Source organism: Callithrix jacchus, chromosome 12 (assembly GCF_049354715.1).
Source record: "Callithrix jacchus isolate 240 chromosome 12, calJac240_pri, whole genome shotgun sequence".
Classification (NCBI taxonomy): Eukaryota; Metazoa; Chordata; class Mammalia; order Primates; family Cebidae; genus Callithrix; species Callithrix jacchus.
The window spans coordinates 94,801,256-94,827,899 of NC_133513.1; the positions used below are offsets into that span (position 1 = coordinate 94,801,256).

Consider the following 26,644-nt stretch of genomic DNA (forward strand, 5'->3'; position numbering starts at 1 on the left):
GTTCACAAGGACAGGCAGAGGTCCCCTAACCAGGAGCAGCACCTATGAGATCACCTTACCTCTATCTTTGAGGAATGAGTCTGGGCAATAGAGATTCAGAAGAGAAAAAAAGTGACACTAAAGACAGTCTGACACAAATCAATTTTTAATAATTTCAACTTGCCACCAGCTCCAGATCTAGCTGCTCTGGGGTTTATCACCAGGGAAAACACTAAATGCCCCAGGCTGAGCTATCCATCCAGTAATCAGAGATGACCCAGCCTGTGATCTCTTAAGAACCTACATCTATACATGGCAGCCTATTAGTGGATTCTCTGGAACTAGTGCATAGCTGCTCAACAGTAGAGCCAGAACTCTGGTTCCCAGGGAGGGCAAGTATCCCAAAGAGATTTGAGATTAAGCCCAGGTGGTCTCAGACATGCTCTCACTGCTGAATTCCTGCACTTACTCCTAGGATATACCAGTGCTGTTTGCTCCCTGCCATCCTGAGGGCTTTAGAAAGAGTTTAAAAAGGGAGGATCTCGAAGCAGCAGCTATTTCAGAGGCAGCTGTGGGGAAAGCCTACAGTGGTTCCATGGAGGCTATCCAAGGGAGGAACCACAGGCCGACTCCCCAAAAGTCAAGAGATTTGCCTATGGCCTCACCCAGAATCTGAGTGGACAGAATGGAGGCCTTATGCATGATGCTCCCCTGGCCTGTTTCAGATGGAGGGCACCCTACCCACAGAAAGTTCTCTCCCTCCCAGGCACTAGACCACAACAGGAACAGATTCCTCCCCAGAGGAAATTCTCAGGGAGGCTGGATGTAAACAACAGCAGGGTAAGGGGGTGGAACACGTGGAGGGGAGCTCAGCAGAGGCAGGAGGCTGCCAAAGGAGTGGGGGCTAGGGAGGCAGGGAAGCTGCTGGAAAGGGAACCAGCAAAGTAGGCACCTTGAAGCCTCCGAAAACCTGTCAGTGTTTATTTCATACACACCCTAAAGACAATTAAACTAAATTAGAAATGAAAAGTTAAGGTTGTGACCCTATTGTGCTGGTGAGTCAATGGGTCGGAAGGAGGGGAAAGTTAACGGTACTCCTGGTGCCAAAATTAAAATTCAGAAAGTGGTGGCCGGACAGCAGAGCACTGGCAGATTCTCATCTCCAGTTTCCCAGAGGAGTCAACACTGAATTCAGAAAACAGGAAAAATGGTGGGCGCTATGGCTCACACCTGTAATCCCAGCACTTTGGGAGGCCGAGGCGGGCAGATCATGAAGTCAGGAGATCGAGACCATCCTGGCTAACACAGTGAAACCCTATCTCTACTAAAAATACAAAATATTAGCTGGGAGTGGTGGCACGCACCTGTAGTCTCAGCTACTCCAGAGGCTGAGGCAGGAGAACTGCTCTAACCTGGGAGGCAGAGGTTGCAGTGAGTTGAGATTGTGCCACTGCACTCCAGCCTGGGCAACAGAGCAAGACTCTGTCTAAAAAAAAAAAAAAGAAAGAAAGAAAATGGGAAAAAGGTACCCTATTCCTATCCTACCCTAAATCCGAGCCAAGGGTCCTGATGACTGGACAGAGTGCCAGTTGGGGCAGGGGACACAAATTGCAAGCCAAGCACAGCCCCATGTCCAAAGGAAACAGGATGTGGCTCCAGCTATATCTGAGAGTTTATCTGTTTTCAGAAGCCAAGCAGAGCCAATGACTTTCGGAGTGCTGGCATTACCCTGAGGCTTGTCTCACCAGCTCCCGAAAATTAGTCAGTAGCCACAGCTTGTAACCTCAAGACTGGAAATGTGAGGGGCTGTTTAGGGAGCCCACTCTGCAAGTCCCTACATTCCTGGAGGCCTCTCCCCACTGTGCCCACCCATTCCTCCCCAAATAAGATTATCCCTGGCTTGCCCCTCCTGCCCCTGCTGTCCGAGCTCCACTGAAGTGTGGTTTTCACCAAGAGAACTTGGTATCTGTGTTTCTCTCCAACCTCGGGGGCAGCCCCGCTCCCCTCGCTCCCCCTCTGGCCCATGATTCATGGGTAAGGGCAGTCAGAGGCTGCTCGGGTAGGTGTGGCCTCAGGAGATAGTAGAGAACTCCTTGAGCAGGACTTCCTGGCTGAGTGTGTGGAAGGCCAGGTTTCTCCGGACGTTGGTGCTAATGGATCGAACCTGGGAAAGGTGGGAGGGCACAGGCAGAGAGAAAACAGGAGAATCAGTTCCAAACAGTAGAGGGGAGTGCCTGCTACATGGGGCACTAGAAGTCTCTCTTAGGACATGAACCCTTAACAGCTATTATCCCTGGGGCAAATGAGCAAACAGTTCCTTGACAGCAGGGAAGAAGAGAAGAGGGGCTGACGGGAACAAACTATGGAGGATGTGAGAAGAGCATCTGGGCTCCCAGGGAGGTAGAAGCAGGCACAGACAAGAAAGCAGGGCTGAGGTTGGCCTCTGTCCCTGCTTTGGCTATACATAATGGGGATGGGACTGGTCAGTGATCTGATGGAGGAGGAGAAACTGAGTCCAGATGACTCATACTCTAGTGTCATCTCTCTTTAGATGTGTTTCTAGTCTCTTAACTGTTGCTTTGGATTTATCTGCGTTTTTGGGTTGGAAGGAGCATTTTGGAGATGCAGTCCTTTTCTGGCATAGATGGCAAGGGTATGCTCCAAGGAGTCCAATTTCAACGGCCAGGACGAGGTGACACAGCTATTGAGTCCCAGTTTGGGAACAGGGCCGAGGCTTCTTAACTCCTAGTCTAGTATTCCTTCTAAAGATGTCTGCCCACTCGAGATGAAAGTCTGGGACGTATCCTTGCTGTGTGCCCACTGCTCACCTCACATGCTCTCTACCCACAGAACCTTGCACAAAGTGTTGCCTGGGTGGGTCAGCAGGGGAAAAGCCTGCAGAGTAAAGGTCAGAGGGCCCAAGTCCCTACTCTGAGAGGATACCAAGAGGAATCTGGCAGACTCATCAAGGAGATTTGCCCATAGGAAATAGCTGTGTAGGTTGCCTGAGAAACAAAAAGGGGAGGGAGGAGAAGAAGAGCGTGTCTGCTCTGGGCCCGAAAGTCTCGGGAGCTTTCCTTCAATTTCTGCTATGCTATGGGAAACTTAATGAAGTCATCAGGCAGGAAGCAGAGGAAAGGACAGCATGGCAAACAGCAGGCAACTCGAGCTCATTAGCTTCAAACTGGACCAGACCCTCTTTGCTCCCCTGTGCTAGGGGAACAAATATGAGCAGAGCTGAGTAAGGCTATGGTGAGTGCCTCAGAGCCTCGAGACACTGCTCCTATAACCCTCTCCAGCTCCTCACAGATCGCTCTCTTTGTAACCACTGGCTCTCAGTACTTCCTCCACATCAACTTATAGACTTCCCAATGATCCCATAAAAATGCTCTACTTGCTATCTCTTTACACTAAAGGTTTGTGTTCCAAACTAACTCATCCCAGAGCATGCCTTCCTGACCCTGTGGAAGTCCAAAATCCTGAGGAATGTCATGTCAGGATCAGAGTTGGGCTGTGTTTAGCACAAGACAAACGATCTAAAACGCAGTGCCTTCACCACACACTTGGCATGGGGTAAGTAAAATCGGAGCTGATACAAGTTCAGCCCCAGCAGGTGGAGGTCTGAGGACATGGGAGTGGGTACAGAGGCCTGCATGTCCTGGTCTCCATCCTCAGCCAGGATGTTTGTGTAAACCAAGTGGGTAGGGTGACAGGACCACAGGGAGGCTAAGCTTTTCTTGAAAACAGCTCAGAGCACAGGGCAGGAAAGGGAGCATCAAACAGGGTGAGCTCTGTGGAGACGCTGACCGGGAGGTGAAGTAGGAGGCAGAGCAAATGCTCATGGCTCCACGTGCCCAAGGGTGGGGGCTGCAGGAAGCTGAGTGATTGGAAGGTAGGGAGTAGAGAACTGGAGAACTGGACTGGGAGGGCACTCAGACCAGTGGTCAGTTAGGAGTTTAGGAAGAAGTGATTCTATAAGAAGGAGAAGAATCAATTACTCTCATTAGTTGCCCCGAGGACAGGTTAAGGAATAATGAGTCAGAGCTGCCTCTGGGAATACATATCAAACCCCAGGCCCAGCTGGAGCTGTGTAGGGGCTGTCTCCCCATGGCTGCAGAGGAAACGTAGACAATGCGACCTGGAAGGACATCTTATCCTACTGCCTGGTGTGGTGTGGGAGGGAGGTTGCATACCCCATCCCAGCAGACCCCTCAAGTCTTGTTTTATCTGTCCTTAGCAAACTGCAGTTGTTCCCTAGAGGCCCATCTGCACAGTAGAACCCCTTGGCTGGGAGCAGGCCCCTAAGACATAAGACACAGGCAGAGGCGGCCATGAGGCACTCACCAGCTCTTTGAAGAAGGCAGCTTCCTTGTGCTGCTCTGAGTAGCGCTCATACTGGTCCAGGCCATCCTGCAGCTTCAGAGTGAGTGTGTCATAGTTGGCTCTCACCACCTCCAGCACCTGGGGGACATCAAAGGCCAGGCAGGGCTTAGGCTACACATATCCCACATACCTTAGCCCTATGCTGCTGATTTACTGGGTTGGGTCTGGTCTGTGACAACATCCCCAAGAAACCTTGCTCACTTCTTATCCCCCAGAAAACAGCCTGACTATAGGGAGCGATCCCTCAGGTTTCTGGGACCATTTATTTTTCTTTTGAGACAGAGTCTCGCTGTTGCCCAGGCTGGAGTGCAGTGGTGTGATCTCAGTTCATTGCAACCTCTGCCTCCCAGGTTCAAGCAATTCTCTTGCCTCAGCTTCCTAACTAGGTGGGACTACAAGCGCACACCACCACACCTGGATAATTTTTGTATGTTTTAGTAGAGACAGGGTTTCACCGTGTTGGCCAGGCTGGTCTTTTTTTTTTTTTTTGAGATGGAGTTTCACTCTTTGTTGCCCAGGCTGGAGTGCAGTAGTGCAATCTCAGCTCACTGCAGCCTCCGCCTCCCGGGTTCAAGCAATTCTCCTGTCTCAACCTCCTGAGTAGCTGGTATTACGGGCACCCACCACCATGCCCAGCTAATTTTTGTATTTTTAGTAGAGACAGGGTTTCACCATGTTGGTCAGGCTGGTCTCAAACTCCTGACCTCAGGTGATCCACCACCTTTGCCTCCCAAAGTGCTAGGATTACAGGTGTGAGCCACTGTGCCTGGTCAAATTTCTAATCTTTTTTTTTTTTTTCCTTTTTTGAGACAGAGCCTCACACGATTGCCCAGGCTGGAGTGCAATAATGCAATCTCGGCTCATTGCAACCTCTGCCTCCTGGGTTCAAGCAATTCTCATGCCTCAGCCTCCCAAGTAGCTGGGATTACAGGTGCATGCCACCATACCCGGCTAATTTTTGTATTTTTAGTAGAGACGGGTTTCTCCATGTTGGGTAAGCTGGTCTTAAACTCCTGATCTCAGCAGATTCACCCACCTTGGCCTCCAAAAATGCTGGGATTACAGGCATGCACCACTGCACCCAGCCTGACTGTCTAATCTCTTCTATTCCCTGCCTTTGCTGACCAGCCCAGCCTGGCCACAAAGTCTGTTTACTCTGAATATGGTAAAAGAACATGAGAAGAGGTTACAGAACAGTGAGTATCTCAGTTAACCAATACCCCTGACACCACAAATGTGCTCTCAGTCTTATCCTGAAGCTTTCCCTGGCCAGGTTGTCAAAGTTGTTAAGATTTTGCCAATGTCTCCTTCCTTCTCCCGTTCTGGGAACCACATTTCTTCAGTCTTGGGATGTTCCTCAGCACCATCTGCTACTTGTTTTCATTGCTCAGTGCCAATTCAGTCTTCTTATCCAGTGCCTGGATTGAACTTTTGGGCATCCCAGCCTTTAGGTATAAGGTACACTTTCAAGACTCAGCTAGAGCCTTTGTTTTCAGGGGTTTCTCTCCCACAAAACCTGACTTTCTATGGGGGAGGATTCAGACTTCCACTGACTCCAGGAACCTTGAATATCTGTGGTTATAGAAGGAAGGGACTGTTCATAGACAGGCCAGATGTGACTTCAGCTTATGAGATCATGAATTGAAGGCAAGGACAGTCAGGGGGAGAGGCACTACACATCAAGTCAGAAGAAGTGAGCTAGGAAGAAAGGGGAGAGCAGGAGAGGGAATGATCGTTCATTCTGGTCATCTGAGCGAAGTTGATTTGACCTGGAGGAAAGTCTATGGCATCATGGAGAGCTCCTTGCTCAGTAGGGACCTTGGAGGAATAAGTGGGTGACAAGGAACACACAGTGCTGATAGAAGGGAGTGGGGGGTTGGGAAGAGGAAATAAGCCAGAGTCAGGATGGAGGACAGGCTCCTGAGGAGCCCAAAGGCGCCTTTGCACTGTGACCTGCAGCAGTCCAAATTTATGCTAGGCAGCCTTCACTTGGTAGCAAACACTCTCCCTGCCAAAAATTCCCAAAGAGAGAGAAGGGCTGGAGGGCACAGGGAAGGCCTGTGTCCCTATGGGAGAGTTACTGAGTTCGGGTTTGGAGGGAAGGATCAGCTAGGACAAAGGTCCGGCCCAGCTTTCTTCCCTTCAGACACTCAGCTGCATAAGCTCATTTTGCCTGGTGTGTCCCACAGACAGTAGTATAGGCTGGCTCCTGCTTCTCTTTTCCATTTGTCAGTTCTACAGGCAGGAGGACTGGTACCCAGCAACTGCAGTCACCCACAAAGTAATCTGGTCCTCTCATGCACGTGGGCTGTACTCGTGGCTAAAATATCTGCAGCCAAGGTCTTGGCTCAGAAGTGAATGGCTCAAGCCCAGAAAAAGTCAAAATTCCTCCAAGGTGGAATCAGCCCCTAGGAACCAGGCAGAAGAGAATAATACGTGTTTTCCTATGCCCTGAATTCTGGGAAGCCTCAGCAATGCCTAAGACCTAGTGACTTGGGCTCAGTCTTCCCTGAGGGGTTTCAGGTGCCAAAGGACAAACATGCTAAAGCCAATTTCTGAAAAAAAAGGTACTGCATGTGAAGAGATGGCTGTACCTTATGACTACATCCTGACAGCCTCAGGCTGCAGGTTAAGTAAGGCTGCTTTGATCACATGAACTTTCTCCTCTTGCCAGGGCAGGGTAGAAGGTCTAAGGTCTCATTTAGAAGAATAATTTCTTCCTATCCCAATATAGCCAGCTTTTGCCAGCATGGTTTAGTTTAGGTTGTTACAGGGAGATGAGAGCAGAGAAGGCCCCTGAGCTACTAGCTCCTTGGAAGAAAACCAGAAGCAGCCGGACATGGTGGCTGATATCTGTAATCCCAGCACTTTGGGAGGCCAAGGCAGGCAGATCACCTGAGGTCAGGAGTTTGAGGCCAGCTTGACCAACAAGATGAAACCCAGTCTATACTAAAAATACAAACATTAGTGGTGGTAGGCACCTGTAATCCTAGCAACTTGGGAGGCTGAGGCAGGAGAATGGCTTGAACCCAGGAGGCGGAGGATGCTGTGAGCCACTATCGTGCCACTGTACTCCTGCCTGGTGTCAGAGTGAGACCCTGTCTCAAAAAAATCAGAAGCCTGGCTGGATTTACAGTGCACATCATCTCAGCTCTCCTCTTGTCCAGACACTGCCTGATGCTACCTACCCCTTTCCCTGGCCCTTTTTTGTGGGCTTACTTCCTTTCTTCCTCTTATACCCAAGGAAAGTTACCTGTCAGTTCATCTAGTCTCTGCTGTCTCCTGCCTTTGTCAATTTTCTTTTGGCTCAGAAAAAGAAATTCTAGGCTCAGGTCTGGGCCCCAGCCCATCCAAGACTTCAGAACACTAGCAGGTACTTGCCTAGCCTGGGACTTTGCTTTCTGTAACTTCAGACTTAAGGCACGTATCTCATTTGAGTTTCAGCACTCAAATGAGTGCTGAAATGGGACATGGCGAGGGCCACACTTAGGCAGAGCGCCATCTCCCAGAGCCCCTGCCTAAAGGCCTGAGGCTTTACCACAATTTGCAGCCTCAGTATCTGCTTTCTGGGAATGCTAAAGGTCCCTCTCAGGTTGAAATCCCTTTCCAATCCATCAGGTAACAGTCTATGCCCTGTAAGCACAAGGCTACCCTCTTTCATCAGCTGTTGGGCTTGTGGGCTTCCTAGAATCATGCCGACCACCTCAGCTCAACATAGCATCAAAGCCAGTAAGTCACCTGCAGGTCACATGCTCTCCAAAGAATCCTCACACCACCACCTATGACCCTCAGGAAACAGACACCTGGGTCCTGGCAGGGCCTGATAGAAAGTTAACTGAGCTGGCTGAGTGCAGTGGCTCATTCCTGTAATCCCAGCACTTCGGGAGACCAAGGCAAGCAGATCACTTGAGGTCAGGAGTTCGAGACCAGCCTGGCCAAGATGGTGAAATCCCATCTCTACTAAAAATACAAAAATTAGCCAGGTGTGGTAAGTGAGCACCTGTAATTCCACCTATTCGGGAGGCTGAGGCAGGAGAATCGCTTGAACCTGGGAGGCGGAGGCTACCTTCACAGTCCAGGAGGTGCCTGCCTATTTCAAACAGTCCCAAAGATTCCATGTGCATATGTGATTCTTCACCACAAAGGAACATCATCTGGATTCAAGTGGAAGACAAGGGACATACAAATGGCCTCAGTTTCAAAGATCTCATGACCTCTTCTTTGCCTTAAAACACTTTGCCTCAACTTAGGGGAGGGAAAAACAAAGTGGGCAACATTTGGGAGGACCTAAACATCTGCCCCTGAAGTCTCTGGAGGTAAGGGGCCTGAGAGGACAGCAAAGTCATTAAGAACATAGGCTTGAAGTCAGAGACTTAAGTTTTAGTCCCCAGTCAACCACTAATTAGCAACATGAATTTATACAAGCTTCCTAATCTCTTTGAGCCTCAGTTTTCAGTATCTATAAAATTAAGACAACACCATCTACATCTTACAAGGCTTAACATGTGAGGATAACATGAGCTAATGACTGTACAATGCCTGGCACATAATCAATAGTCAAAAACAGTTACTTATTTTATAATGAAAGCCTTTCTGGTGGCAAGGGATATTTGGAAGTTCTGGCTATCTCTAGATAGTTCTAACCGTAAGCCAGGAGCTAGGGCCTCATACATCTTCATTCAGCTATGCATATTCTGGTGAAGAAGAAACAACATCGTCTATTCTTTTTCTTTCCTCCAGACCGAGTCTTGCTCTGTCGCCCAGGCTGGAGCGCAGTGGTGCAATCTCGGCTCACTGCAACCTCCGCCTCCCACGTTCAAGCAGCCTCCTTGGGACTATAGGCGTGCACCACCGTGCCCAGCTAATTTTTTTGTTATTTTTAGTAGAGAACGGGTTTCACTATGTTTGCTAGGCTGGTCTCAAACTCCTGACCTTGTGATCTGCTTGCCTTGACCTCCCAAAGTGCTGGGATTACAGGCGTGAGCCACCACACCCAGCCAACACTGTCTATTCAATGTGAAAGCAAGCCTACCACAATGACCTCACCATCTTCAGTGTAACTAGCAACACATCAGCCAGAACTCAGAGAATAGCCAGTATAACTTTGGTAGTGCAAAGTGACACAGGTTATACTAAAGAAAAACTAAGCAGAGAGGCCTGGTTTTGCATGATGCAGGTTGTGAGGCTGTTAGCCACATCAGGATCAGGATGTCTTCAAGACAGGAAGCAGATGAGATTCCAGTGCACAAAGTTAGTTCAAAATTGCTAAGTTTCAGACACATACACACCCTAGCACATGTAATATGCATTCCTCACAGACTATTCCATAACCTGTGCTCCATTTATTTCAGCAAGGCCTTTGAAACACAAAATAATTCTAGCCTGAAGGTAGCAGCGGCAAAACAAAAATCGCCAATGTGGAAAAGTTCCTGGCAATGGCTATTCAGTCTCAATGCCAGAGGGCTTTACCCTGTGCCTGAAAAATTACTCAGTTTCAAATCTCTGTTGACCTAAATTCCCAGCAGAATAACAGTGAGACGACAACTAAGTAGTAGGATGTGACCTGACAGCAAACTTGTGTTCATTACTTTCTTCTGAATTTAAGCTGACACTGACAGTTTAATGTGTTTGGGGAAAACATGTAAGGCTGCCAAACAGCCCTCTCCCAATCAGGGCAACATGTATGGTCTTTCCTAGGGGCCAGGCTGCCAGATGAGGATGAGACCACAAGACACCAACAGAAAAGCTTACAGAGATTAGAGACTTTTTTTATGAGACAGAGTTTCACTCTCATTGCCCAGGCTGAAGTGCAATGGCACGATCTTAGCTCACCACAACCTCTGCCTTCCAGGCTCAAGCAATTCTCCTGCCTCCCGAGTAGCTGGGATTATAGGCATGTGTCACCACACAGGGCTAATTTTGTATTTTTAGTAAAGATAGGATTTCTCCAGGTTGGTCAGGCTGGTCTTGAACTCATGACCTCAGATGACCCACCCGCCTCGGCCTCCCAAAGTGTTGAGATTATAGGTATGAGCCACCGCATCCAGCCCAGAGACTTTTTACAGAATAGGAAATGAACATGGAACCTAAGAGGATGGTAGTGGGGGTAAAGAGGCTACGACATCAGAAACGTGGGTTCAAATTTTGGCATAATCACTGACTTTCACCTGGGTTTTAGTTTCCTTAATTGTGAAATAGTCATAATACTACCGTCTTATAATATTATGAAGATTAGAGATAGTATACAAAATACATATAAAAAAAATAAATGATAGAGTCTAAGCAAATAGAAGATGCCAAATGGATGAAGGCTACTGAGTTGGAAAGAAATAGGAAACATGGAAACAGAAAAACGGAAGTATCTGATGTGAGTGAGGGGAAAAAAGAAAAAGCGTCTGATGTATTCAAACAAGATGAATCAGCTGGTTACATGGAAGTCAGGAGGGCCTGGAGTTATTCCTAGCAACTGAGAACAGCGATATAGAAGGCAATCATATCTTTTTTTGCTTCTATTTTTTAGAGATGAAGTCTCACTCTGTCACCCAGGCTGGAGTGCAGTGGCATGATCTTGATTCACTGCAACCTCTGCCTCCTGCGTTCAAGTGGTTCTCCTGCCTCAGGCTCCCAAGTAGCTGGGATTACAGGTACCCCCATCACGCCTAGCTAATTTTTGTATTTTTAGTAGAGATCGGGTTTCACCATGTTGGCCAGGCTGGTCTCAAACTCCTGACCTCATGTGATCCATCTGCCTCAGCCTCTTAAAATGTTGGGATTTCAGGCATGAGCCACCGCGCCCAGCTATCATACCTCTTTCTGGCCAAGTGCTATTACATGGACAGAACCATAGAAATAATAGTTCTGGGCCAGGTACAGTGGCTCACATCTGTAATCCCAGCACTTTGGGAGGCCAAGGTGGGAAGACCGCTTGAGGCCAGGAGTTCAAGAGTAGCCTGGGTAATAGAGTGAGACTCCATCTCTGTTTTATTTTCATTTTTCTGAGACAAGGTCTCACTCTGTCACCCAGGCTGGAGTACAGTGGCATGATCACAGCTCACAACTCACTGCAGCTTTTTTTTTTTTTGAGACGGAGTTTCACTCTTGTTACCCAGGCTGGAGTGCAATGGCGCGATCTCGGCTCACCGCAACCTCCGCCTCCTGGGTTCAGGCAATTCTCCTGCCTCAGCCTCCTGAGTAGCTGGGATTACAGGCACGCACCACCATGCCCAGCTAATTTTTTTGTATTTTTAGTAGAGACAGGGTTTCACCATGTTGACCAGGATGGTCTCGATCTCTTGACCTCATGATCCACCTGCCTCGGCCTCACAAAGTGCTGGAATCACAGGTGTGACAATATGTATAACAAAAGTATATATATTATATATAAAGAAAAAAGTAATAGTTTTGGGAGGAACCTTTGAAGTCACTTACCTAGTTCATGGCCCTCATTTCACAGAGGGAGAAATAAATGTCCAGAAAGATTGTAAATTGCCCAAAGTCATAAAACTGGGATTGTATACCAGAATTTTCTCTCAATCTAGCACTCTTCCTATACTAGCAGGCTGGTCTAACCTGGGGCACTAATAATGGTCATTGGCAAATTCTTGGGTTTACAGGCTAAACTTGGTCTTCAGAGACCAAAGATTCAAGGAATTCAAACTTGCTTCTCCTAAGAAGTTTGGAAGTATGATTTGTGGAGAGCTAAGAAAGTAAACTGGTGAAGGCTTGATTTGCTGTTTGAGCTTTAATGACTACCCAGCTTCTTAGGACTCCAAGGTTTGACAATTTCCAATACTAGCAGTGGATAGTTGCTCAATCCTGCTGATAGTTGGTGTAAACCAACAAAATTTTATAGACCCCTTCAAACTCATTATCAGCAATATCTGATTTTGGCTGCTATTTTGATTACTCAATACTCATTTTGAAGCTTGAAATTCAAAGGTCTTCAACTGGGCTTCCATTGATCTTTAAATGGGCTTTTTAGGTCTCTGCCATCCTGTGGTCTTCAGGCTTGGGATGGGGTATTGAAAGGATTCAATAAATCCCTTCTACAATGAATGCTCCTATCTCAAGGCCAATCTCTATTTTCCCAAAGAGACTATCATCATTCTGTTCCACTTCTATGCAGTTCTGTTTTAACCCTGTCCAACTCCTAATCATAAAAAAATCAATCTCTGGATGACTTGAGACAGATACAGGAGTTAAAATGGAATCAGGAGGAAAAAAAGATAAAAAGGCTTTTTATAGGATTTTCGTAATTCTGTCCCACTGGATTCTTGACCACTGTTCTACTTCAGCTGTTTATTCACTAGAGAACATGATTTTTTGAACCCATTTCTTCCACAAAGCAGGAAAGGACAGCCTGAGTCATCAAACTCTGAAAACACAAACAAGAGCATCACCAGGCATAAGTCCAGACACTGCTCTTGCTTCTCCTTCCCATAGTGTGGAGGGGGCTGGGCAGGCACTATTTTATTCTGCAAGCTGATAATGGAGAAATAATGAGTTTGGTCCATGGCAAGTTGGGTAATGGAATTTACTCCTCATGACGGTTCAGTATTTGGGACACATCTATTCTGGTACCCACAGAATCAAGAAGCAAGAAGTCTCTGACCACAAAACAGGTACACAGAAAAAAAAAGGACTGAATAATCAGGTTTGCTCCCACAACACTGTTCTAAACTATTCACTGCTTTGACCTTTCTGACCTCTTGGTCCTAGCCTGTCTTATCCCTAAAAGAAATAGTGCTGGGCCGAGTGTGGTGGCTCATTCCTGTAATGCAAGCACTTTGGAAGGCCAAGGCAGGCAGATCACTTGAGGTCAGGAGTTCAAAACCAGTCTGGTCAACATAGTGAAACACCATCTCTACTAAAAATACAAAAATTAGCCAGCTGCTTGGGAGGCCGAGGCAGAGGAATTGCTTAAACCCGGCAGATGAAGGTTACAGTGAGCCAAGACCATGCCTGGCAACAGAGTGAGAATCCACTTCAAAATAAATAAATATATAAATAAAATAAACAGTGCTGAGCATACGTTAGGCCTTCAATAATGGTCATTGGCAAATGGACTGCTAGAGGGGAGAGGAAGGTCCAAGCAGCTGCAGGCAATTTTTAATGGTAAATACACACTGAAGTCTCCCTCTCATCATCCGTAGAGAGACAACATTACAAGTTAAATACACCATTTGTCAGCCAGAAAGGCTGAAGTCATTTTCTTTCTAATACCCATTAAATTTCCTCAAACTTAAAGGAAGACACCTTTTCCTACAAAAATGAGAATGACTTACTCAGGGCATTGCCTAATTCTCTTCTCTGGATTTGTTATTGGGTCTAAAATGCTCTATAAACTTGGGCAAGAGACTGAAAGAGAAATGGAAGGTCTTATCTTTTATTTCCTCTGAAAGGACTAAATTTAGCCTCCCACTCTTCCTCTATTTTCCTAAAACCAGGCCTTTCCTAGAACTGGTTATGTGTCTCCTAATGAGGAATAGCCCTTTTTTCTCCCAGAAGCAATAAAGGTCTGTCCCTAACCTTGCAATTTCACCAGCCTAAGCACAGCCTCTCAATGGCATTCTAACAATTATGTTAAGTGGTAGTCAGATGCTGGACAGCTTAGAAGAGGGATTCTGATGAGGGAGAAGCAAAAGCCAATTATTCTTTCCCTAAAATCCATATTCTTCCAAATTCAAGATTAGTTAAAGCTAAACAAGATGCACAGCACTATGAAGATGTTCTCTAAGTAAAGATCTTGGCAGGTCCCTGTTGGGTCTAGTTGCACCTGGGTGCTGAAAATTTCCAATTAGTAGCCAGTGATAATCAAGAGAGCATAGTGGTTAAGAGCATAGCTCTAGAGTCAGCCTGCCTGGACTTGCAGCCTATCTTCACCAGTTAGCAGCAGGGTGGAGCTGGGTAAGCCTATTTCTTCATCTGAACAGTGAGAGTACTAATAACTTCGTCATATACAGCTGGTTCTGAGACTAAATAAGACAATGTATTTAAAGCTTTCTGTGCTTGGCACACAGAAAGCACTTAAAAACTGTAGCTATTACTATTATTTTCTTTCACCTTGATATGACCCTATGAATAACTATTTTTTAGAGCCTGATATTGGGAGAAGTGACCTATTTCTGTAGCTTCCCCTTCAAACCCTTCCATAAATAAAATAAATTCCTCTCATCCGTCCCCCCAATTTCTGGAAGATAATTGCATTCTATAGGTTTCCCAGTGAGGGATTTCCTGTGGAGGAAAGAATATACTGCTTTAGGGTTGGTGCAGTAGCATGTGGAGGCAGGCAGAGTGGCAGGCCCTCTCCTAGAGAAACAACATGCCATTACTACTGATTTCCTCACTGAAATCTGTCATAGCTAGATGCTTAGCCCTCTGAAGTAGACTCGGTGTGACATTATGGATTTTCATAATGCCTAACAGAGTCCTAAGAAACAACAGTCAACATGTTTGCAGACTAATTTAGTAACACAAGCCCAACCAAAAAAGAAAGGAATCTCTCATCAAGGTCACATGGTAAGATTAGAGTTAGACCCTGATGTACCTTCAGTATTGTTCTCAGTACTCTGACAGGCTTCGAAAGCCCTGAGCCAAGTCTTGCCTTTATGGAGCTAACATGCAAATTGAGGAATCAAGATAAACCACCACCAATAAGCACACCCACAGATGTGAGGGCATAGAGAGGGTTGAGCCAGTAGCAGTAAGTATGGTTTGGAGTCAGCTGCTTAACTGACTAGTGAATGGGCAGCTAGATTGAGATGAGATAGTGTCACACCTTCTAAGACTGGGAAAATAAGGAACCCAAGGTTTCTTCCCTTTTGTTTACCACCTCTTCCTCTTTTCGTTACTGTGGTTGCTAATTCTGAGTGCAAAATTCTCCACTAGTATATCAGGGCCCCTGAGACAGCAGCTACAGAAAGGACCAACCATTAGCTTGGACAAATTTGTGACTGGCATTGACAGCTTAGACTCCATCAGGGCAATCACCTGAAAGGCAGATTATTCAAGGCTCACCCCTGACACTGAAAAAAATAAATCCTGTACAAAGGATGAGCAAAAGATGAAATGAATGGGAAAGGATATCACTTTACTCTCAAAATATACCAGCTACAGCTATCGTTTCTCAGAAATTAGGTTTGATCCATTCTGAAATGTCCTTCGGAGGTATGTTCAATGTAGTGATGGATTCCAACTGCATAAGTTCAGCTCAGCTGTGCAGTGTACTTAATAGATAACTGTCCAAAAAAAAGAAAAGATAACTGTCCAAAACAATCTAAGCAGACAAACATGGTGATCTTTGAACAGCCAGGTTCAAGGAGCTGCTGAGCCATTTTTAGCACTTGTTTGCATATAGCAACCAAAAGAGTTGTATCTCCAACAACAGGGAAAACAATTAGATTCATGAGCTGAAATGTTAACTAGAACCCAGAGGAGACTGTTCAATTCCTTAATAAGCTATCTGCTTACCCTTCTGGTCCACAGCCAGATGGAGGGTCTCAAAGAGGCATAGCGACCAAGCAGACAGTTTTTAAAAGGATAAAATATTAGAGACCCAAAAGCTTCAGGTTCAAATGCTCCTTACTGTTTTGAGAGACTTGTAAATGATCAATGTTAGTTAAGGCTAAAACTTGGACCCAAGAATAGAGGGGAAGAAAATGGGGAAAGAGAGTATCAGAAACATTTTAGTAAATTATCTTAAAAATAATATAAAAATGCTCACTATATATACCATTTCCAGTATCCACTTGAGACTTCCCTCTGTAGTAACTGAGAAAAGAGGAGGAAAGAAAGAGAATGAAGCAGGAGACTTTATATATATATATATATTATATATATATATATTAATGTAAGGGAAGATTCTCTGAAAATATGTGAAATTCAAAAAATTCTGTTTAACTCAGAGTATGCAGGTTTTTTTTGTTTTGTTTATTGAGTATGCAGTATTTTAAAGCAGTTCAGAATTTCCACTTGCAGTCATGATAGAGTGAAAACTGGGAAACAATTCTTGTCAGATACTGAATAAGAGGCAGTGCAGGATAGGAATCCTAAGAGAAGGAAAACAAGGGGAACTTGAAGGTCCTGCTGAGCTAAGGAGACATATCAGAGTTTGGGGAGACAGATTATCAAAGAGGAGGGAGATAGGCTGAGAAAGAGCTTCAGAAATTTGCACAGTGTTTCCACTGAATTTGTTCCTAAATATTAATAATATGGATTGCATATCCTGGGTCTGACTCAACTAGGGCAGACAAAAAAAAAAACAACTGAGAATTTGTAAGCTGAACAATTCTCAAGAGTTCACACAGGCTCCCCAGCATTTTGGGAGGTGGGCAGATCATGAGGTCAGGAGTTCAAGACCAGCCTGGTCAACATGATGAAAACCCACCTCTAAATACAAAAATTAGCCAGGCATAGTGGTGCATACCTGTAATCTTAGCTACGTGGGAGGCTGAGGCAGAAGAATTGCTTCAAGCCAGGAGGTGAAGGTTGCAGTGAGCTGAGATCATACCACTGCGCTCCAGGATGGGTGACAGAGCGAGACTCCATCTCAAAAAAAAAATAAAAAGATGTTCTTATATCACCTGCATCTATAAATAATAGTAAAGAGCACTAGAAATAGTAAATACATGGGTAAATAGAAATTATTGTTACACAAATTTAAAAATGAGGAAAAAGATAATTGACTCTTTGAAGCAAAAAATAACAATGTACAGGGAAATTAAAACAACCCCAGAAGAAAAATGTATGACAACAATGTACCAATGAAAGAATAGGGCAATGGAAACATACTATTACAAGGTTTTTACATGTAACATGAAATAATATAGCATTATTTTGAAGGTACACTGTGGCCAGGTGCAGTGGCACATCCCTGTCTCTCTAAAAATACAAAAATTAGCTGGCTGTGGTGGTGCATGCCTGTAATCCCAACTACTGGGGAGACTGAGGCAGGAGAATCTCTTGAACCTGGGAGGAGGAGGTTGCAGTGAGCCAAGATTATACCACTGCACTCCAGACCTTTTGCCAGATCTGGAGTGCAGTGGTATAATCTTTTTGAGGTATAATTTTTTGAGACTCCATCTAAAAAAATTGAGATATATCTTTTTTTTTTTAAGACGGGGTTTCACCATGTTGGTCAGGCTGGTCTTGAACTCCCGATCTCAGATGATCTGCCCGCCTTGGCCTCCAAAGTGCTTGGATTATAGGCGTGAGCCACCATGCCCGGCCAAGATATATAACTTTTTGAGACTCCATCTCAAAAAATAACATAAAGGTACACTGTGATAAGTTAAAGATGTATATAGTAAGCTTTACAGCAACCACTAAAAAAATAAAAATAGGGCGTGGTGGCTCACACCTGTAATCCCAGCACTTTGGGAGGCTGAGGTGGGCGGATCACGAAGTCAAGATGTTCTTCAAGACCAGACTGGCCAACATGGTGAAACCCCATCTACTAAAAAATACAAAAATTAGCTGAGCATGGTGGCTCGTGCCTGTAATTCCAGCTACTTGGGAGGCTAAGGTAGGAGAATTGCTCGAACTAGGACCCACGAGGCGGAGGTTGCAGCGAGCCGAGATCGCGCCACTGCACTTCAGCCTGGGCTACGGAGCCAGACTCCAACAAAAAAAAGGGAAGGGGGAGGGATAAGGGCGAGTAAAATGGAAGATGAGGAGAGGTCGCTGAGAGCTGGGAAGAGGCGGCAGACAGCGGGCAGGAAATCCAAATCTCTGCCCAAAGTGCCCATTGTGATTCAGGACGACAGCCTTCCTGCGGGACCCCCTGCACAGATCCATATCCCCAAGAGGCCTACCAGCAACGTGTGGTCAACAGCCCCAACTCCACCAGCAGGCCTGCCATTCCGGTCAAGTCCTTAGCACAGCGGGAGGCCGAGTACCTCGAGGCCCGAAAGCAGATCCTGGGCAGCGCCAGCCCAGAGGAGGAGCAAGAGAAACCCATCCTCGACAGGCCAACCAGGATCTCCCAAGCAGAAGACAGCAGGAGCCCAATAATGTGATCAGACAGCCTTTGGGTCCTGATGGGTCACAAGGCTTCAAACAGCGCAGATAAATGCAGGCAAGAAAAGATGCCACCGTCGCCGCCTCCTGGGTCGTCTGCCACTGGCTGCACTGCCGCGGCAGACAGCTGGACTTGAGCAGAGGGAAAGACCTGACTTACTTGCACTGTGATCCCCTTGCTCCGCCCACTGTGACCTTGAACCCCATGCACTGTGACCTCTCCCATTCTCCCCCTTCCCACTGTGATTGGCATATTGACAAGGGCTGTCCCAAATCAATGGAAAGGGAAAAGGTGGGGGTTAGGGGAAGGTTGGGGGGACCCACCAAGGACTCAGAGTAGAGAGTCAGTTTATCATGGTCATTAATTTGGGATTTCAAAACACAAATGAGAACTCACACCCACCTACCCCCAAGTGCATGTCTTCATTACTTAAGAAGTAAGTTCCATTTGAAAATATCTTTTCTTTTTTTTTTCTTCCTATTTTTATTTGTTTATACAAATATCTGATTTGCAAGAAAAAGCACATGGGAGGGGTTTTAGTGGTTTAATGAATTTTTAACTGAGAAAGGGTAGTTTGGTAATCTACTTAAAAATGTTTCTGGGAAATTCACTAGAAACATTAACCAATAGGATTTTGGTGAGCTTAGCTTCTGTATTCCTACTGCCGCCCGGAAAAGGAGCAGGGCTCTGCAGCCCCCAGGACAGATAAGTACCCCATGCCTATACCTCCCTCCCCGAGCTAAGTCCCAGGGCATCTGGGCCTTGCCTGGAGACTGGGCTAGCTCTGTAGGCTGAGAGAGCCTGGGGAGGGTACCAACTCCACCTCTAGTATTTTGGGAGACAGGGAAAGTGAACAGACTTCCCCTTCCCATACCCCTCAGGGTGGTTCCCTACTAGCCAGGCTTACTACTTCTAGAAAAGAGCAGAGTGCCAGGGAGTGAGACTGCATCCCTTGGGCTCAGCAGTGAAGGAGAGGAGACTTGTTTAGTATTTTGCCATCAGCACAAGGAAAACCAGGAGAGAGTCTGGCTCCGGGACTCTAAGCTTTCTGCCTTGTACGGTCAGAAGGTGGATAGGTCTTCCCACTCCAGCATGGCTTTAACTCTTAAGGGTTTGTGGTGCTCCATCTCCATTGCTGGCCCCAGTTCAGTAACTATACCTCGTACATTTCATGTGTGCAATCAGTACCTTGAAGGCAGAACATTCTGAATAAAGTTGGAAAAAGAACAGCTTTGCTTTGCAAAGATTGACGACAGACTGTTTTCTCAGAGGCTGAGGCTACCTGTCACCCCCTTTTCTAGTGAGGGCCTGGAATGAAGGCAGTTTCTCCTCTGTCCCTGGAGCCAGGGGTTTACTTTGGCTCCTTGAGGTGGACGAGGCTAAGAGGGCAGCTGCCCAAAACGGCTCTGTGTGGACCCGGCTTTTCTCGGGCTTCCTGATCCCTTCCGTTGCACTGCGCCTTATCCCTCAGCCAGCCAGGCGGCTTCCCCACTCCTGACCAGCAGATATGTTTCAGAGTGGTTGGTGTGGTTTTGTGATTAGGGCAGCATGTGTTGGCCAAGGTGGCAAGTTGAGTCTCACAGGCTCACTCCACCATTGGTTCCCTGTGGGAATGGTAGGCCAGGCCCACAGGGAACCAATGCTCCACCACGTCCTCCCCTCCAGAGGAAGGGCCAGTTGCCAGCTGAGTTAGCAGCTAGTCCACAGCACAGCGTTCTACCTGTGTGAAGCCAGCCATTCCCTGTGAGCAAAGCTGGAACCAGAGCTTCAGTCAGTAAGAGGGAGGATTACCTTCAGAAGGCAAGGAAGAAGTTGGATGCTATCTTTATATTCCACTGCCCTAACCAAGTGTCCCCATTATAAATGTATAGTGTCCATCCCTCATGTAATAGTGGTTTCCCGCCAAAAGTGAGACTGTCCTTTCAATTGGACAAGGGTATAGAGGTAGTCCAGGTGGGAAAGCTAGAAGTGCTCGTTGCCCAGCCATTGGGACCACCTGTTCTTTCCCCACTACCCTCTAGTGGGGGCCAAAGTAAAGGGTGGCTGGTGGGTGTCTGTGGACTGAGGATGTGGCAGGGACTGATCCTCCCACCTCCCTCTGGCCAAAGATGGGCTTAGCCCACTGTGTGCCTGTCAACCACCCACCAGCAGTGATGCCCTGGGCTTCCCAAATGGAGAGGTGGTAGGCAATGTTTTTACAAAGAAAGAAAACAGGAAACTGTATTGTGTTGGGGGAAGCGGGAGGGGAGATGAGGAAACTGGATTTTGTGTGTGGGAGGGTATTTTTTTGGCGGTAGTCCTCTATAACTTTCCTAAGTGCTTTTTTCCTTTTCTTTTTTAAAGCGAGTTGCAGGCTTTGGCTTGGAAAACCCCAGGGGAATGGGGGTCAGAAACCTGAGGCTGCTGCCCCTTTATCTCCCTTCAGAGTACTGTCCCCGTCCCCCAGTTCCTTCCTGACCCCACGGGCCAGGCCTCAGACCTTCCAGTTAACCGCTTCCTATGGCCCCTACTCTGATGTCGCCTACAACCAAAGGAGCTGGGGGGTCCAGGTCTGGTGACCAGCCTTTCTCAGCCCACTCAATCAGGGTGCTCCCCACCCGTAGGCAGGAAGCAACACCCTATCGGCTACCATCAGCCCCTTCCAGAGCCCACCTGCCCCGCCCAGCCCTGCCCTGCCCAGCCCAGCCATACCCTGTGCCCCTTCTAAGGGTGCCCTGCTCAGGGATGGGCTGGCAGAGCTGTACCCAGCCTCCCTGGTAAGCAGAGACTCAAGAAACCTCTGAGGTCCTGTTCTCTGGTCGTGTGATCCCAGGTGTACACACGGGCCCCTTAGGTGTCTGAACAGAAGGGCATGGGAGGAAGGGCCGCACCCCTGCAGTCTTACTCTGCTGGTGTAGCAAGCAGCTGCCCACTCCCACCCCACCCTGCACCACGGGCTCCTGAGTTGGCAGATTAAGCATTTTATAAATTGTATTTTAAATACATGTTTAAAACTTGAAAAAAAAAAAGACAGCTAAAATGTCAATAGCGGATATAAAATGAAATCATAAAAAAAAAAAAAAAAAAAAACAAAAAACTACCACCTCAGTAAAACCAAAAGAGGGCAGAAAAAGACAAAAAAAAAAGAACAATGATTGGATGGGAGAAATGAATGAGGGGGAAGCAAGATGGCAGTTTTAAACTCAGTTATATTCATAAATAAGTTAAACATAATACTCCAATTAAAAGGCAGAGACTGGCCGGGCGCGGTGGCTTACGCCTGTAATCCCAGCACTTTGGGAGGCTGAGCAGGTGGATCACGAGGTCAAGAGATCGAGACCATCCTGGTCAACAAGGTGAAACCCCGTCTCTACTAAAAATACAAAAATTAGCTGGGCATGGTGGTGCGCGCCTGTAGTCCCAGCTACTCGGGAGGCTGAGGCAGGAGAATTGCTTGAACCCAGGAGGTGGAGGTTGCGGTGAGCCGAGATCGTGCCATTGCACTCCAGTCTGGGTAACAACAGCGAAACTCCGTCTCAAAAAAAAAAAAAAGGCAGAGACTTTGAGATTGGATATAAAATCAAGACCCAATTATACAGGTTGCCTAAAAGAAACCCACCTAAATAATAAACAAATAAATAAATACCTAAAATATAAAGACACAGGTTGAAAGTAAAATGATAGAAAAAATATACGCTATACAAACACTAATTAAAAGAAAGTTGAACTGCTATATTAATATCTGACAAAGGAGACTTAAAAACAAGAAACAGTATCAAGAATATACAGCAACATTTTATAATGCTAAAGAGGTCTATTCATTATGAAGACATAACAACTCCATACCTATGTACATCTAATAACAGTTTCAAAACTTTGAATGAAGTAAAAATTGATAGGCTAAAGAAGAAACAGAAAAATCTATAGTTATAACTTGAAGGTTTCCATACTACTTTCAGTAACTGGCAGAACAAATAGGTAACCCTAAACAATATGGGTCTGAACTGTGTGAGTCCACTTATATGCAAATTAAAAAATACACATATATATTAGAAAGGTTTTTGCAAATTGTGTACCTTAGAAATTTTGAAAAAATTGGTTGGGCGTGGTGGCTCATGCCTGTAAATCCCAGCACTTTGGGAGGCCTCAGAGATGAGAGGATTGCTTGAGCCCAGGTGTTCAAGACCAGCCTGGGCAACATAGTGAGACTCTGTCTCTTAAAAAAAAAAATAAAGTAGGCCGGGCGCAGTGGCTCACACCTGTAATCCTAGCACTTTGGGAGGCCGAGGTGGGTGGATCACCTGAGGTCAGGAGTTCAAGACCAGCCTGGCCATCATGGTGAAACCCCATCTTTAAAAAAAAAATAAAGTAAAATTAAAAAGAAAACATTATGTATGTCATGAACCCATACAATATACATAGAGACTATTTTATCATTTACTACTATAAAATATACACAAATCTATTATAAAAAGTTAAAATTTGCCTGTTCACTCACCCCTCCTTTCTCCAACCCTTCTCTACTTGGCTGCTGTTTTAAAGTTTGCCCTTTCCCAAATTTGGATTTTTATTACAGATCTAAAGCTCTTTCAATTTTATACTGATTAAATCAGTACTGCAGTATTTGACTAAAAAAAAAGCTAAAATTTACCAAAACTTATATATAAACACCATATATGGCAACATTTGCAGCTGAGAGAAATGTAAACAAACGTAAAGAAGCAGTATTAAATTATAAGTGTAGTACCTACTGTACTACTGTACATTTTTTTTTTTTTTTTGAGACAGAGTCTCTGTTGCCCAGGCTAGAGTGCTGTGGTGTGATCTTGGCTCACTGCAGCCTCTACCTCCCAGGTTCAAGTGATTCTCATACCTCAGCCTCCTGAGTAGCTGGGATTACAAGTGCACACCACCACTCCTGGCTAATTTTCATATTTTTAGTAGAGACGAGGTTTTACCATGTTGGCCAGGCTGGTCTCGACCTCCTGACCTCAGGTGATCCGCCCATCTCCACCTCCCAAAGTGCTGGGAATACAGGTGTGAGCCACTGCACCTGGCTTTACTATAATATTTTCATAGCCACCTCCTGTTGCTATTGTGGTGAGCTCAAGTGTGAGTATTCACTTAAAATGCCTGTGACGCTAATCATCTCCACATGAGCAGTTCCTCTCGCCAATAAACTGTGTATTTCAGTAAAAAGTGGTATCTCAGCTGGGTGCAGTGGCTCTCACCTGAAATCCTAGCACTTTGGGAGACCGAGACAGGCAGATCACTTGAGGTCAGACGTTCGAGACCAGCCTGGCAAACATGGTGAAACCCTGTCTCCAAAAACACAAAAATTAGTTGGCTGTGGTGGCGCATGCTTGTAATTGCAGCTACTTGGGAGGATGACACAGGAGAATCCCTTGAACCTGGGAGGTAGAGGTTGCAGTGAGCCAAGATAGTGCCATTGCACTAAACTCCATCTCAAAAAAAAAAAAAAAGTCAAGATAACAGGACACTGTAGACAAAAGTACCCTATTCTGAAAAAAATTTCTGCAAAGGACATTTATTAGTAAGGAAGGAAAGTGACCTCCAGGATTTTTTTTTTCTTTTTTATTGCATTTTAGGTTTGGGGGTACATGTGCAGAACATGCAAAACCGTTGCATAGGTACACACATGGCAGTGTGTTTTGCTGCCTTCCTCCCCTTCACCCACATCTGGCATTTCTCCCCAGGCTATCCCTCCCCAGCTCCCCCCGCCCCACTGTCCCTCCCCTATTCCCCCCAATAGACCCCAGTGTTTAGTACTCCCTTCCCTGGGTCCATGTGTTCTCATTTTTCATCACCCGCCTATGAGTGAGAATATGCGGTATTTCATTTTCTGTTCTTGTGTCAGTTTGCTGAGAATGGTGTTCTCCAGATTCATCCATGTCCCTACAAACGACACGAACACGAACGCATCATTTTTGATTGCTGCATAATACTCCATGGTGTATATGTACCACATTTTCCCAATCCAGTCTATCATCGATGGGCATTGGGGTTGGTTCCAGGTCTTTGCTATTGTAAACAGTGCTACAATGAACATTCGTGTGCATGTGTCCTTATAGTAGAATGATTTATAATCCTTTGGATATATACCCAGTAATGGGATTGCTGGGTCAAATGGAATTTCTATTTCTAAGGCCTTGAGGAATCGCCACACTGTCTTCCACAATGGTTGAACTAATTTAAACTCCCACCAACAGTGTAAAAGTGTTCCTATTTCTCCACATCCTCTCCAGCATCTGTTGTCTCCACATTTTTTAATGATCGCCATTCTAACTGGCGTGAGATGGTATCTCAATGTAGTTTTGATTTGCATCTCTCTAATGACCAGTGATGATGAGCATTTTTTCATGTTTGTTGGCCTCATGTATGTCTTCTTTTGTAAAGTGTCTGTTCATATCCTTTGCCCATTTTTGAATGGGCTTCTTTGTTTTTTTCTTGTAAATCTGTTTGAGTTCTTTGTAAATTCTGGATATCAGCCCTTTGTCAGATGGGTAAACTGCAAAAATTTTTTCCCATTCTGTTGGTTGCTGATTCACTCTAGTGACTGTTTCTTTTGCCGTGCAGAAGCTGTGGAGTTTGATTAGGTCCCATTTGTCTCTTTTGGCTTTTGTTGCCAATGCTTTTGGTGTTTTGGTCATGAAGTCCTTGCCTACTCCTATGTCCTGGATAGTTTTGCCTAGATTTTCTTCTAGGGTTTTTATGGTTCCAGGTCTTATGTTTAAGTCTTTAATCCATCTGGAGTTAATTTTAGTGTAAGGTGTCAGGAAGGGGTCCAGTTTCTACTTTCTGCACATGGCTAGCCAGTTTTCCCAACACCATTTATTAAACAGGGAATCCTTTCCCCATTGCTTGTTTTTGTCAGGTTTATCAAAGATTGTATGGTTATAGATATGTTGTGTTGCCTCCGGTGCCTCTGTTCTGTTCCTTTGGTCTATATCTCTGTTTTGGTACCAGTACCATGCTGTTTTGATTACTGTAGCCTTGTAGTATAGTTTGAAATCCGGTAGTGTGATGCCCCCCACTGTGTTCTTTTTGCTTAGAATTGACTTGGCTATATGGGCTCTGTTTTGGTTCCATATGAAGTTCATGGTGGTCTTTTCCAGTTCTGTGAGGAAAGTCAATGGTAGCTTGAGGGGGATCGCGTTAATTCTGTGAATTACTTTGGGCAGTATAGCCACTTTTACGATATTGATTCTTCCTAACCATGAACATGGAATGTTTCTCCATCTGTTTGTGTCCTCTCTTATTTCGTTGAGCAGTGGTTTGTAGTTCTCCTTGAAGAGGTCACTTACGTTCCTTGTGAGTTGTATTCCCAGGTATTTTATTCTTTTTGTAGCGATTGTGAATGGCAGTTCATTCTTGATTTGGCTCTCTTTAAGTCTGTTATTGGTGTATAGGAATGCTTGTGATTTTTGCACATTGATTTTATATCCTGAGACTTTGCTGAAGTTGCTTATCAGTTTCAGGAGTTTTTGGGCTGAGGCAATGGGGTCTTCTAGGTATACTATCATGTCGTCTGCAAATAGAGACAATTTGGCTTCCTCCTTTCCTATTTGAATACCCTTTATTTATTTTTCTTGCCTGATTCCTCTGGCTAGAACTTCCAGTACTATATTGAATAGGAGTGGTGAAAGAGGGCATCCTAGTCTAGTGCCGGATTTCAAAGGGAATGCTTCCAGTTTTTGCCCATTCAGTATGATATTAGCTGTTGGTTTGTTGTAAATAGCTTTTATTACTTTGAGATACGTTCCATCGATACCGAGTTTATTGAGGGTTTTTAGCATAAAGGGCTGATGAATTTTGTTGAATGCCTTCTCTGCGTCAATTGAGATAATCAAGTGGTTTTTGGTTTTGGTTCTGTTTATGTGGTGAATTACCTTTATAGACTTGCGTATGCTGAACCAGCCTTGCATCCCCGGGATGAATCCTGCTTGAACATGGTGGATAAGTTTTTTGATGTGCTGTTGCAATTGGCTTGCCAGTATTTTATTGAAGATTTTTGCATCTATGTTTATCATAGATATTGGCCTGAAGTTTTCTTTTCTTGTTGGGTCTCTGCCGGGTTTTGGTAACAGGATGATGTTGGTCTCATAAAATGATTTGGGAAGGGTTCCCTCTTTTTGGATTATTTGGAATAGTTTCAGAAGGAATGGTACCCGCTCCTCTTTGTGTGTCTGGTAGAATTCGGCTGTGAACCCATCTGGACCTGGGCTTTTTTTGTGTGGTAGGCTCTTAATTGCTGCCTCGACTTCA

At 45.5% G+C, this 26,644-nt stretch overlaps 1 protein-coding gene and 1 pseudogene across 10 annotated transcripts in view; one reads left to right on the plus strand and one right to left on the minus strand.

The window, feature by feature from the left end:
* Nucleotides 1–129: 129 nt before the first annotated feature.
* Nucleotides 130–26,644, minus strand: part of ARMH3 (armadillo like helical domain containing 3) — a 219,724-nt gene continuing 193,209 nt past the window's right edge. For all 10 annotated transcript variants that reach the window (XR_004732135.3, XM_078346355.1, XM_035268873.3 and 7 more), the window contains 2 exons: nt 4,324–4,440; nt 130–2,143 (listed from right to left, as the gene is read on the minus strand). Coding sequence is in view for 9 of the 10 variants with exons in the window: in XM_078346355.1 (XP_078202481.1) it covers nt 2,051–2,143; nt 4,324–4,440 (210 nt within the window). In the remaining variant the exon portion in view is untranslated. The remainder of the gene's footprint in view (nt 2,144–4,323; nt 4,441–26,644) is intronic.
* Nucleotides 10,701–18,515, plus strand: LOC128929216 (SUZ RNA-binding domain-containing pseudogene; annotated as a pseudogene).